General features: G+C 40.6%; 1 protein-coding gene across 2 annotated transcripts in view; it reads right to left on the minus strand.

The window, feature by feature from the left end:
- Positions 1-9105: 9105 nt before the first annotated feature.
- Positions 9106-14801, minus strand: part of ATP6V0D2 (ATPase H+ transporting V0 subunit d2) — a 46653-nt gene continuing 40957 nt past the window's right edge. For both annotated transcript variants that reach the window (XM_067711943.1, XM_067711944.1), the window contains 3 exons: positions 12787-12960; positions 11499-11576; positions 9106-9874 (listed from right to left, as the gene is read on the minus strand). In XM_067711943.1, coding sequence (XP_067568044.1) covers positions 9713-9874; positions 11499-11576; positions 12787-12960 — 414 coding nt within the window. In that variant the 3' untranslated portion in view covers positions 9106-9712. The remainder of the gene's footprint in view (positions 9875-11498; positions 11577-12786; positions 12961-14801) is intronic.

The raw sequence follows: 14801 nt of genomic DNA on the forward strand, positions 1-14801 counted from the left end.
CCTTGAACCCTTTGAAGGAGAGAGATAACATAATTAGTTGAATAAACACACAGTGCATGGCAGAGTAAACCTCGTTTGATAATTCAGTCTAATTGTTTTCTCTTTTAATATGCTGCATAAATGAGGGAAATAACCAGTTCTTTATGTATTGTAAACCCCTGTGAGTTTCAAGTTAGATGTTAAGGGTTTGAGCAGGCAGGCAAATTGGATTGAGAGTAATTACCCACATTTACCTCAGGGTTCAGGGAACACCAGGGAACAATTCTGGTTAATTTCCCTGTTCCTCTGGTTTGTCCTTTGTGGACACCTGTGTTTGTAAGCCACAGGAGGTAGGCTCCATTTAGTCAAGCAGTTCTTGGCTGAAGTGTATTTCTGTGATTGAACTGGATTGGCTTCTGCTGTGGTTGTGCCAAATGTGACTGCAGGCAAAGATGGCAATCTGGCTGCTGTGACTCCCAGTGCATGCTGTGCTTGGGGTGGATCCTGGGTCAGTTTTTCCCCTTTTGTTGCAAGGGTCAGAGGTGAATAGTGATGCAATACCTGCCCCGCATATGGGCTTATTCATTCAACAAATATGTGTTAGATGCCTGCTATGTGCTGAAGATCTCACTTTGGTCCAGAGGAGCCAGCAGGGTCACCACCTTCGAGTGTGTTTCTGTTTTCACTGATTGAGGAGGTGACAATCTTTCAGACTCAGTTGTTTTGGCTTTTCTATCTTCCTGGGCACTGAAAATATCTGTGCCTCAAAGGAAATTTATGGATCCCTGGCCTAGTTATACTGTGGCTTTTCCTACTATTAAATTAGGTACACAAGGAGGACATTAGACTGAGATGGTCCTAATACCTTAGCAGCCTTTGTAAGCAAACCAAAATTTAGATGTGTAAATGCCTCATGGTTAAGAAATAAAAACCTGAGGACAACGCATCAGAAACAGCCAAATAAGCTTTCCCAAACAAGGCAGACACGTAAGCTATAGCCATTCGAATAATTTCCTTCCTTTGCTTCAGCCTTTTCCCTCAAGTCTTTCTCCTTAGCTGCTGTCAGTGGAGCATGCCTAATTCCTTCCAGTTTGGACCTGCCCAAGTGAAATCGATTTTGCTTAAATAAACTCTTAAAATTTTTAATATGCCTCAGTTCGTCTTTTAGCAGTTCTTACTTCGAATCTATGAATTTTGCAGGTGGAAGAATTTGTTCATTCATTCATAAAACAAATATCTATTAAGGGCTGCCATATGCCAGCCTCTGTGCCAAATACTGAGTATACAGCAGTGATCAAAAAAATAAATATCCTGCTCTCACGGAGCACAGTTGGGTGGGGGGGGGTACCAACATTACAAAACAAACAAATACATTTATGGTTATAAATTGTGGTAAGATTTACAAGGTAATGAACAGGGTGATTTCAGAGAGACAATAAAAGGTATTTCCTTAAGATTGAAAGAAGTCTTTGAGAAGCTGAATATGCATGATGGTTGTGTACTGGTGGTTTTCACAATTCCAAAGATAGGAAAGGTGCCCACTGGAGCTGGGCAATATGGAAAAATATGATGCTAAAACCTGGAGGAAAGGAGCAAGCCATGTGAAAATCCAGTGGAAAAAGATTCTATGTAGAGAGAAGAACATGGTAACCCCCACATGAGGACAAGTTCAGGGTACTGGAAATCCGAAAGAAAGTCACTGAGCATGGGATAGTGGACAGAAGGAAGCCAATGGGAGAAGAGATTGATAAGGCAGCAAAGGCCTGACCATTCTGGGCCTTGTAGGTCGTAGTAAAGTTTTGATTTTATTTCAAGTGCAATGAGAAACAATGGAAGAGGTGTTTTTTTGTTTGTTTTTTTTTAAAGGGTGATAAGGTCTTAGGTCTCTCAGTTGTAGTGGGGATAATGACAGACTAGAGACAATTAGAGGTTTATGGACCTAATCTACACAAAAGATGATGAGGGATTAGATTTAGGTGGTGGATTAAAGAAATATTTTTCTTAGTAGAATTGGGAGAATTTACTTACGGGCTGTATATGATGGGCGAGGGAGATTAAGATGTCATGATATAACTTATTAACATTTTAAAAATTTATTTATTTTCTTTAATGTTTTGGCTGTGTTGGGTCTTAGTTGAGGCATGCAGGATCTTTCGTTGTGGCACGGGCTCTTCATTGCAGCACGTGGGCTTCTCTCTAGTTGTGGTGCTTGGGCTCCCAAGTGCGTGGGCTCTGTAGTTTGCAGTACGCAGGCTCTCTCTTTGAGGCGTGTGAGCTCAGTAGTTGTGGCATTTGGGCTTAGTTGCCCCGTGACATGTGGGATCTTAGTTCCCTGACCAGGGATCGAGCCCGTGTCCCCTGCATTGGAAGGCAGATTCTTTACTGCTGGACCACCAGAGGAGTCCCAATTATTAACATTTTAAATTTAAAACCTTAATAAACCAAAGCTTTCATAACTAGTATTCCAAATAATTTTACGTATTTGGCACTTAGTGTTGAACGATGGCAAAATTATTTCCCAAATTACCCTGGGCATGATATGTCCTGGTACTCAGTAAAGGCTCAGTGCTTAAACGATTAAATGATTAGGTAAAATAGGTAGTGTTTCTACTATTCCAGTAACTTATAAAAGTAAATTAACAAATTTTAAAAAAATGCTTCCTCTTTTCTCAAATATTAGTAGAATAATAAAAATTATAATTTCAAACGTTTATGTGAAATGCCTTGGCAAGTCAGTTGCTATCAAATCCAGAACATTTGTTTCTATTGGACTAGAGGAACAGTTTCCACTAGGCTGGGTAGCTGGTGCAATGTGACCCAGGCCTGCTGCTGGTCACCTCTGACCCAACATGGGGAAGAGAGAGAAACAATTTTTAATGAAGTCTTTGAAGCCCTGGGTCCAGGTCCATGAGCTCTACAAATTCCCAAAGGCATGAGATGGTAAGTTTCCCTTTTGTATTTTAAGCTAGTTTGACAGGATTTCTGTCATTTTTCACAGAACATATTTGGACCAAACAAGAACGTCAGTCTTAAACTGGAGGCTGTAACTTAACGAGAAAATAAAAATGAAACCACCATGAAGAAATATATATATATATATATATATATATAATTTATATTAAAAATATATATAAAATGGAAGAGACAGGACACTTGAGACCTAGTTTTGGCTCCCATACTCTTAGCTCTTCTGATCACAGTTTCCTTATCTGGAAAACTAGTGCCCATTCTAGTTCAGTTGATTATACTTATAGGTCAGCAATTATTTTCAACCAATCTGCAAAGTTTTCACCTACTTTACTTGCAAAAACCCCAGTAGCATTATTTAATGTATTTGATGGATATGAACATCAATAGTTTTAAGCAGAGTTAGATGCTTTAGCCTATAATGAGAGCAAACTGACTGTGACCCCTGTCCCTCCATCATCTCCATGATTGCCATGACTGAACTTGCTGGCCATGAGGGGAGCCCTTTCCACCACAGTTTCCATCCCAAAGTTATTTGCTCAGCTGAACAAGATGCCCTTCTAAGAGATGAGCAGTGTGCATGAGTATCTATATTTTATTCATCAAATTAAAATCCTTTCCCATCTATTACTTTCTAACCTGTCATTTTCTTTCATTCCTCAGCCTATGCAATGGAGGTTTCTAATCTATGTCCATAGACTTCTAGGTTGCTCATGAGTGAATTTTACAGGATCCATAGTCTTTTCATATACTATGCAAATTTTTAGGTGAAAGTGTAATGTCTATTATTCTAATGGAAGGTATCCACAGTGTTCATCAGATTCTTATAGGGTTATTTGAACCCAAATGATTAAAGCCACTGTTAACAATTCATGTTAAATTCAGTGGCTCAGATAATCCTGGTATTTCACAGAATTACCTCCAGCACAGGAAACAGTTGAACTGTGAACTGCTAATTCCTTATGATATGATTTATCTTTATTTATTTGTATGTGTGGATCTTGCATGACTTTCCTCTGATCTTTCTACTGAAAAGCCTTTCAGGCTCTGAAAGATTTATTCAATATAAACCACTATCACACCACCAGGGTGAATCCTTGTACACAACCATGTGATCTGGACCCTGGGAGCTGGGATTGATGGTCACCCACCCTTCCATGCCTCCACACATCTTAAGAAATATATTATTTTTTAATAGACCTTTATTGGAGTATAATTGCTTCACAATACTGTGTTAGTTTCTGTTGTACACCAAAGTGAATCAGCCATATGCATACATATGTCCCCATATCCCCTCCCTCTTGAGCCTCCCTCCCATCCTCCCCATCCTACCCCTCTAGGTCATTGCAAAGCACTAAGCTGATCTCCCTGTGCTATGCTGCTGCTTCCCACTAGCTATCTATTTTACATTCAGTAGTGTATATGTCGATGCTACTCTCATTTCGCCCTAGCTTCTCCCTGACACCCATTTTCTTCAAGTCCATTCTCTATGTCTATGTCTTTATTCCTGCCCTGCAACTAGGTTCATCAGTACCATTTTTTAAAATATCTAATCATGAAGATCACTAAAATATTAGCCGTACATTTCCTTTTAATTTTCACTTACATTTGGAATATTAAAAAAAAAGTCAATCTCATTAGAAGCAGAGAGTAGAAAGTGATTACCAAGTGCAGGGAGTGGTACAATTAGGGAGAGTTGGTAAAAAGATACAAACCTTCAGCTGTAAGATGAATAAGGTCTTAGAATCTAATGCATTACATGGTGGATATAGTTGATAACACTGTATTGTATAACTGAAGTTTGCTAAGAGAGTAAAACTTAAATGTTCTTGCACATACAAGAAAAATGGTGTTAACCTGATGGGGGAGAATCCTTTCACAATATCTATGTCTATGTATGTCAAATCATCATATTGTACACTTTAAATATCTTACAATTTTATTTGTCATTTATACCTAAAGGAAGCTGAAAAAATAAAAATTCCTGATGTTGCAGAAATAAACTGTAATATATTACTATTTCACTCATATTTAAATAAAACCCAGAAAATTAAAAATAAAACCCAAACTGAAACAAAGCAAAAATTTTAAAATGGTGAACATCTTACATAATGAAATATGCATCTCAGCATTAACAGTTAAATAGAGAATGAACTGCTTTAATTTAAAAAAATCCTACAAAAGAAAAATGTATAAATGATTTAAATCTAAAACTGCTGTTTGTTCAAAAAACGACAAATGTTATAATGATTGTCACCTCTGAAGAGCTAGATTCAGTGTCAGTGAACCTGTTTCTGCCAAATCTTATTGGAAAACAAGATGCCACATTGTCACCTGGAGTTGCTTGTTCATATCTGGCCCTGAGGATGTCATTTCTGTCTCTGAATGGCATAGAGGTAGTCCCTCCGGGCCAGAGTCAAGACTCATTTGTAGGTGATATGTGCAGAAAACCACACCTGCCCCGACCACCTGCAAAGATGGCTGGAGAGTAGATGACTTAGGCAGGCCTTAGAAAGGACTTCAGAGAGGCCACAAAACCCTGTAGGACACATTCAGTGGATGACTGCTGAGTACCATTGTTCCATTTGTACTACTGCATGGAAGTATCCCAAACTCAGTGGTTCAAAACAACTCTTTTTTCAAGCTCAAGGATTCCATGGGTCAGTAATTTAGGAAGGACTTGTCTAGATAGTTCTCCCCGGGGATTTCTCATGCAGTTGTGCTCAAGTATTGGGCTTGGGCTTTAGTATCTGAAGGATTGACTGGGCCAGACGTGGCTGTTAGTTGATGCTATTGGGTGGTGCTCTCCTGGGACTGTCATATTTGTCTATACCTGGCCTCTCCATGTGGTTTGAGTGTCTAAACTTGGCCTCTCTATGTGGCTTGGCTTCCTCACAGAATGGGAGGCTCAGGGAAGCTGGACTACTTAGGCTGTAGCTCAGGACTCCAAAATCCAGTAAGCAAAGGAAACTGTATTGCCTTGGAAGTCATACAGCACTGCTTTTCTGGATTTTGTTGATTATGAGTTAAGTCACTAAGGCCAGTTCACATTCAGGGAGGAAGGACAAAGATCCCATCTCTTGGTGGGGGAGTTTTAAAGAGTGTGTAGACATGTAAAGCTGCTGCAACCAGTCTCAATGATAGCCCTCTCTATTGATTGGAAGCCTAGTTCTTGCTACCTGAAATGGAGACCTAATATTTTCTTATTTCTTTATTTAGTTATTTATTTTAAAAACTTGTTTCCAAATTTGTCAATAAGAGAGCCACACTGGCTGGAATGTTAACAACATTCCCAGGGATATCAGAAGTCTCCACAGAGCTACTGATATAGTTTTACAGCTTGTCAATGATCCTAGTCTTTTTTTTTTTTTTGCGGTACGCGGGCCTCTCACCGCCGTGGCCTCTGCCGCCGCGGAGCACAGGCTCCGGACGCGCAGGCTCAGCGGCCATGGCCCACGGGCCCAGCTGCTCCGCAGCATGTGGGATCCTCCCGGACCGGGGCACGAACCCGTGTCCCCTGACATCGGCAGGCGGACTCCCAACCACTGCGCCACCAGGGAAGCCCAGGTCTTAGTCTTTAAATGACATTTTGTGGATCTGGTCAGAGTGATAATTCTCTGGGGACAATTCCTTTCTAATATATTGATTGACACTAGTTTCAATGTGCATCTTCTTAACGTATCTCTTTTCTTTCCAAAGAGAATTCCAACTTGACCAGAGGGATTTCAATTAGTGATCAAGCTGGTGGTGGAAGCGGAAAATTGCAGCACAAAGTGACTGAGGAGAAAGCGGGAGGAGGGTGGAAAAGTAACTGATGAGAGGCCAGATAGAATAATGAAGATGTAAAAGAGGAAAATCAGGATGGGAAATTGCTCAGGGCAGGTGGTTTGGCCTTTATGATAGTTTCTACATCCTATTTTCATATTTATAAAGCTTATAGATTTTGTGACTCTGCAGCAATCCAAAATGTCATCAAAACTCCTAACATCAGCTCTTGTGAGACATATGGGATGAAATCACTAAGAATGATATGGTCTGATAAAGTCACATATATTCCTCAGCAATTCTATTCCCCACATATTAGTATTAATGCCTCCGTTTGTGAAAGGGAAGAGAAAATGACTCACAATGACTGAAATGCATCAAACAATAAGGAGAATTTTGTCTGCTGCTGAAACTAAGACAAAACAGGGTGGAACTGCAATCGTGTCCTTCTCATATAGCTACGTCTTACCTGTGAGATCTGACATTGACAGCATTTTTCAAGTGGTAGGCTAAAAGTTACTACTAATGAAACCCCTCAAATCTGATCATCACCAAGTCTTTCTTCACTCTGCAAATATTTATTTCCCTTTCTCAATGTCTTATTACATTGCTGCCATGCCAATGGTTAACTCAACTCCTCCACTATCCAGCAAGTTAGCCTTAGCCCAAACTCACCCAGATTCAAAATGGTCATTTCCATTTACTCTCAGCATTCCTAAAGCATTGCAACAAACAAAAGGACGGCATTTTTTTTCTCTCAGATATTCGCCAAATATCCTGAGAACTGCAATTGCTAATTTTGAATCCCCTAGCACCGCAAATTCTCCTGACTGCAAAATTTTCTTAGAGATTTAACGGGTTCCTGCCCACGGAGAGACTGATAAAGTACTTTCGAACCTTTGAGAATGACGCTAAAGGGAGCTGGATGAAGGGGGGTGGGGGCATGGCTGGAAGTCGGCACCAGCGCACAGGCAGGATTGGCTGCAGACTGAGAGCAATTCTGGGTATAGAATTCACTGGAATACAATGTTCCAAGACCAACTGTAGCAAATTATACAGGTGGAAATATGACAGATTGATGAAATACTGCTGGGAGGAGGGTGGGAAAGGGATGGTAGGGAGCCTCAGCTTCGATCACTTAGAAAAAGAAATACATTTTTGTCTCATTGTTTTCTATGTTGCTTTATGTACCTGATTTGTTGGCCTCGTTTTCTAGCATACGTAATGTTTTTCAAATGTCCATATTCTCCAGTGTGGACCAGTTGCCTGAGGTAAGACAGAGAAGTCAGATGCCAGCAACACTTAAAAAGCTGTAAGTTCAAGGCAAGTTCTTCAAATTGCAGAGCGTGTATCCCCTTCTCTAATAGGGGCACATTTTACAGTACTTGCCTCATGAGGTTATAGGAAATTCGTCTCTATTCACACAATGGTTACACTCGGTGGCTAGGGAAAGGGTTTGGGGGATTGGAAGCTTCATTGCTTATATGGAGGGAACAAGAGAAGTATCATCAGCCTGTGGCCTTGTGGCGCATGAAGGGCCCCCACGCATGTCATGCAGAGGTGGGTGGGAAGGGCTTAGTCTGAGAATCAACTTTCTCTAAGTTGCCTCTTTCCTATCAGCATCTTTGCTCTCAACCCTTAAAGAAGCCCAGAATTTGACCCCCATCCTCACGCACCCCCACTGTAGACACCATGGGTGAAAATGTAAAATGTAGATGTCTCCTGGCATCCAGGCCTCAGAGTGGAAGACAGCAGTTGCATGCAGGGGCAGGAACAAGTCAGGGAGGATGCTTTCCAGACCAGAGGCCATACGTGGGAAGCGGGATCCCTGGGTCCAGCTGATGGATCTGCACCGGAGCCCTGCACCAGCTGCTCCCCGCTGCCATCAGAACTGGGGTGTGGCCTAGGCTTCTCGCACAGCTGAGAGGCTAGGCACTTGGCTTTCTTTCTGGCGGTATGAGCTGCTGTTTATCCTTATGCTTAAACATTCCTATCACTAAAATTATGAAAATGTTCTACAAAAAAATTTCTGAAATTTTGCAGAAAAATTGATTTACTTCTTGGTCTTTGTGCCTAATTCTAGTTACCAGTATATGTATATTCTCTGTAAATATTCTCACTTGAAGAACTTTCAAATATGGATATATGTTTAATTTTTAAACTATAGCAAACACAGATTTTTCTATTTAGGAATTTTTTATTTTTGAAGAAAGCACTAGAGCAGTGTTTGTCACTTTTTCTTTTTCTGGGTAGCTCTCTGCACCAGTTCTACTGAAGTTTTATAGAGAATCCATATCTTGTAAACCGAACCTGTGATTTATGCTTCTGAATGAATAAAATACAACTAATGGAGTTACTTTCTTCTCAGGCAAAGTATGAAGAAACTGCAAGAAAGAGAGGTATACTTTTTATTTAAAGAAAGTTGTAAGAAAATTAGTTATAAGTGGTAGCCTTAATAACAAATGTAACACTACCTGCATCTATGGAATATGATTTGGAATTATGTAGCTTTCCCAAGCCTACCAGATCAAAGTGTATTAGAAAAAAATATGGTATTTTCCACCATATGTGGTCCATGTTGGCTATGTACAGCTCTGGATTTTTGTGGACCTAGGGAAGGGATGGACGGTTAAAAAATAAAGCAGACTCTCAGTATTTGGGCCTGTGGAGAATCATGGGAAAGCAAAATACTTTTAATAGATTTGATTTTTAAAAGAACAAAAATAAGAATAGGAAAAGTACCATAGTGTTAATTAAAATTAATGTCTAAGGCAAGGTGAAGAATGAGACATAAATGTGGAAGCAAGATGTGGAAGCTTCTGGAAGAAAAAGAAATGCTTTGTTTCAGGGTTGGCTTGCTGCGTTTCCAGTCGGTCTGCAATTCATGAAGTGAAGCGTGGCTTAGTTTTGTGTGATCTAGATAATATAACATGACTCCTATTTCCCTCAGTAACTTCCTTTTAACATTTATGATTTTATGCATTTCAGGCCCCTCACTGGGTTATAAGATTGGAATGTAACTGTTAATTTTAGTTCGATGTCTTTGTGAAATGCATTCGGCTATCCACACAACATTTCTTATTTCTTGTTCCTTCAGCTTGGTATACGCATAAAACACACCATAGTGGAATTGCCTGTTGAATGCCAGCACATTCATCTGTACCTGGGGAAGGAAAGAAAAAACATGGACCATCAACTCTTCTGGAACATACTACTTTAATTAAATAATATTAAGCTACAGACTGGTTTGTGCTTGTGCAGTGCTTATCTGTATTTAAATAGACAATTTCTAAATTGTGTCAAAGAAAGGAAAGCAGTAGGAAATTCAGCAAGTCTAAAGGGAGAGCGTCACTCTGCAGAGAAAGGCAGACAACAGTAGTGTAAAAAGTAAGTTTGTAAAATCATAAGACAAGCTCCAAATCTCAGCAGCACTGCTAGCACCAAGATTCCTAGGAGGACTTTGGAGTGTGTGTGTGTGTGACTTTGTAGTGATATTTATTTGGCTTCTAGCTAGTAGGCTGGTCTCATTTAGATAAAGTATTTTTCCTTGGCCACAATTTTTTAAATTTTAAGGTGGTTTTTAGGCTATTGAACTCCCTTTCAGGGTAATGGCACAGGCCTCTGGAATTTGGACCAGGTGATATTATGAGTTTCCTTAGGATGCTCTGCAGCAACTTAACATGCAGTTGAATAGTGTTTTTCTGCAGAAGGCAGATCAGTAAAAGAAAATTTTCAAAAAACATTTTTTTAACTGGGGTACAGTCTAAAATGGAACAATTCCTTTATTCTTTTCCATTTAGAAAAAAGGAGAAGAGGTACTGAGTCCCACACGTAATTCTGAAAACCTCAAGCAAAGCAGTCAGGTAGGGGAGGCCCCCTGCTCTTAGAAACCGTCACACATTTTTCCTGGCAAGGGCAGCTCCTTTAACAGCTGTCTTTGCAGCAGAAGGGCAATAGTGTAGAATTTTAAAATACCCCTACTATATGGGAATACTTGCATTGCTTTTACTTCTTTCTAGAGAATTGTTGGAAAATGCCTAGAGTAGGACTTACAGGAAGACCCCCATACTGCTTTCTCAAGCCAGTTTAACCCTAAAGTGTGGGTGAATTTCAGGGTTCTCTGTTAATTCCAATCAGACTGAGATGGAAGGACCAGTGGTTTTAGGGAAATGGATAAAGTACACTAGAAAAAAGTCTCCAGATTTGGGGGACTTTACCTGGCTACACTTCCCTGAAGTCCTCTTGTTGCACACTTCAGTAGCTCAGGAATTGGCTATAAATGGATCAAGTATTCTTCTGCCTTTTCAGGGAAAGAGAATAATCTAGACGGGATGGATTTCCATGCAAATAATTCCTAAGTGTTCTAATTGTGCGCAGGAGTGATAAATCCTTCTTGAAAAAGGGATAGATTCGAGTGGGATGCACTTAACAGGGTGTGCTCCCTGGGGACAGTCAATATGTGATCATGAGAACATCCTAGCTTTGTTTCTCTAGATAATTACAGAATGGCTGCCTTACTTCCAGAGCTTTGCTATGTGCACATCTGTCTGGATATGACAATCCCACAAGAAGCCATCATATGTGAACCACAGTGCCTTGACTCTCCAAGGCAGAGATACTAACTAATACCCATTCAAACTATGAATGTATATAATCAATTGGCCTGATCAACTGTAAAAAGAAAACTGTAAAAAGAAAACCCAAATAAAAAAAAAAAAAGAAATACTAAGACCCAGAGTATGAGAAAAAGAGTGCATAAGCTAGCAGCATTTCCATTTACATCATACCTCACGCTCATAAAACACATCCTCCAATGTCTTTCTCCCACTGCCATCACCTACAGCCTCAAACAAAGCCTTGTATACCTGAAAAACAAAGACAAGAAATTGCTTTTTTAACAAATTTTCATTTTTTATAAGTATAAAAACTATATTTTTCCAGCAATATAGAAACTGTGCACCCATCTTAGAAAATCTATCCAGAAGGCCACAATTTTTCTTGTAGGATCTTTGGCTTCTTGAGGAAATACCAAAAAATCCAAACAACGAGAGTACAGATGGCATTCCATTCTATTGGCTTGTTCAGGCCTACAAGGCAAGAGGCAAAAGCAGTTCTACTTTCAGTGTATACTGAGCTGATTTCCACATTTGATTCTTAGGGCTAGTTAGACACATTATAGAGGCTAAAGGAGTGCTTGTGGTTTAATCAGTATGGCTTCATGGGTTCTTTGAGATGAAAACTGATTAAAATTCATTATGGAATTTCAAGTGAGGAATGGGTGGAAATTGGGGAGAAACTCAAATTTTAATATTATGCTAAAGAACCTCTTGCAGTGACACAAGAGATGTCACAAAGGTTCACGCATTGTCTGCTGGCTTATCTTTCCTGGAGGGTTTCGGAAATCCATAGGCAAAGATAAGAGGGGTGTCATCCCAGTTCTAGAAAAGCTACCTGGAGGGTCTGTATGTTACTGTCTGCAGGTCAGAAGGAACGGTACCAGGGGATGAGGTTATAACCTTGAGCTAAGAAGCTTCAGGCTCTCTAAGAGCAATTGGGTGCTGGAGTGGGAGAGGACATAGCAGCCCTCCTTTCTTTCCCGAATCCTGGACACTGAGCAAAGGGAGTGGTATAAACAGTATGTCCATATTTTCCGCTGTCCTTCAGGTAGACAGTCTGTACCTAACACTGTTTGCCCAATGGGCACTTGAAAGAATGGCTGGGTCAGGCTCTTTTACATAACTCTGGCATGAGCTCACATTTCCAGAACACTGCACCAGTCTCTTGGGGAACTTGCTTTATCAAGCACTGCAAAAAAAAAAGGGGGTCAAATGACCGTTCCTTGGAGATTTAAACAAGTACTTGCTTGGCAGGGACCTTAAAAAACACCAATAGCTTGGGTTAGAAACTCAGCGTATTTCTTTGGGAGAGACATTACAGCAAGAGATACTGCTTTCTATTGCACAAACATTATAAATGTTTTAGATAGATAGGAAGTGTAAATGTGATATGCGGGCTTCTAAAGTACAGGTGATGAAACCACACAAGACATTTCGGGAACCCGGGATAAACACATACTCCATGGTCCGCTACCCTCTTCATTTGCTCGAAGTCCTCTGCTTGGGCCAGCAGGCGCAGTCCCTCGGGATAGAGCTTGCCACAGGTCGGGTAGAGGGTCTCGCGGTCCTCTTTGCTCAACTCGGTGCCAAAGGAGTTAAGCGTGATGATAAAAGCACGTCTGTCTGCCTCAAACTGAATTTGCAAGACATAAAATCAGTGAAATTGAACCATCTACTAGACGCTCTAGACAAATTCATTTCCAAAATGATTTGCTTTCCTTTCCTGATCTATGTCTAATTATAATACAGACATGCATTATTAATGTTCCCGTAGTCTCTTCCTGTAACGGAGTAACTCTGCTTGCCAGAGAAGGATCACACAGCAGTGACAACAGCCCAGGAGCCCAGGACCTCCCACTAAACTTCAGTTCCCAGGCTCTCTGTTACTAGTTACTCATGTGTCTCTCTCATGTAGGCCACTAGAGTCTCAAATGTGTCTTCCATAATAATTGGAATAATACCTACTTGCTGGGGTCGATTCAGAGATAGAACAAGGTAATGTAAATAGAAGGGCTTAGCAGAGTGTTTAGCACAAAATGTGCATATCATGCATGTTAAACATCCCTTTCTGATTGTTGATGTCAGTAGGATTTTTTACGTAATGAAACTGTGCTACTTACAATTCGTTTGTACTTTCCTGGTTTTGTTTTTCTTCTTTAAAGTTCTAGGTTAGATATCAATAAATTTAAGTCTGTAGCTAAGGATTACAGGGCTCGGGACAAGTGATCTTCCTCTCAGGGCCTCAGTTTTCTTATTTGTAAATGGTGGGGTTTGGCTACACGATCTCTCAAGTGGGTCACATGTACTCCCGGCCTGTCTTCTCTGTGTTGAGCACCACTAGGCACCCAAGCTCCCAGCCCGTCAGGCCTCTCTGTCTTATCTAACCACGGAGTCCTTCTTGAAATTGCCTTCTCTTCCTTTGGACTCCTCTTAGTTTTCCTTTTACCTACTCTGACTATTTCATCTCAGTCTGTCCTCCATGGGCATCTCCTCTGCCCACCATGGGAGTTTGCCATGATATCCTTGGGCTAAGAAAGCCTTCTCCATCCACCCAAAGCAACCTGCACTTACCACATTATTTTAAAATCTGTGCATGTGTCTTTCACCCCACCACACTCTAAAATCTTTGAGAGATCATGTCTCTCTCATTGATTGTTCAATTTTAAATATCCAGTGCCTGACACAGGAAGATCTTAACTGTTTACTAAATCCAATGGAATGGTCCACGGTTCTACTATGGTTCTACTATTTTAAAAATTCTCTATTATTCTCTACAATGTTGCTATCCAAGGTGTGTTTCAAGGATTAGTAGCTTTGACATCACCTGGAAGCTCGTTAGAAGTTCAGAATCTTAGACGGTAGTCCAGACCTAGTAAACCAGAATCTGCATTTTAACAAGATTCCGAGCTTATTCATATGCACACGAAAGTTGAAATGAATTGCTCTACAATACTATTTTTGACTAATTAATAACAAATCCAGACTTGCACCAGATTTTACTGGAACTCTTTTGTTAGAACAGGTGTTTCCTATCAGTACAGTGAGAGTTGGTTCCTTCTGATCCTTTTGATTGCTCTCATGGAAATTGTGGGTGCGCCAGAAGCGAGGAGTGGGCTTATTCGGAAGCAAAGGCAGCTGCCTCTGGCTACTGAATATATCCAGTCCTGTCGGTAATTTCAGACTGTCCAAGAATAAAAGAAGAAATGCAAGAGGGAGATTTCATGGCAATAAAAAAACCTTGAAATAATAGGGCAGGGGGAGCAACAATGGAGTTAATTGTCCCAGATGACCTTCAACGTCCTTTCTAGTTCTAGAATGGTAAAATAATAAGGAGAGAAATAGGGCCAGGTAGGCAGCACTGCAGGTATGCAAGGCAGGGGAGGCAGCTGCATGGAGTAGAGCATGACATTTTGGAGGAATGGCCATAGCTCAAACCCTGGGGAAGCAGCTGGAGAGGCAGGATGGACAGGTAGC

Source organism: Pseudorca crassidens, chromosome 17 (assembly GCF_039906515.1).
Source record: "Pseudorca crassidens isolate mPseCra1 chromosome 17, mPseCra1.hap1, whole genome shotgun sequence".
Classification (NCBI taxonomy): domain Eukaryota; kingdom Metazoa; phylum Chordata; class Mammalia; order Artiodactyla; family Delphinidae; genus Pseudorca; species Pseudorca crassidens.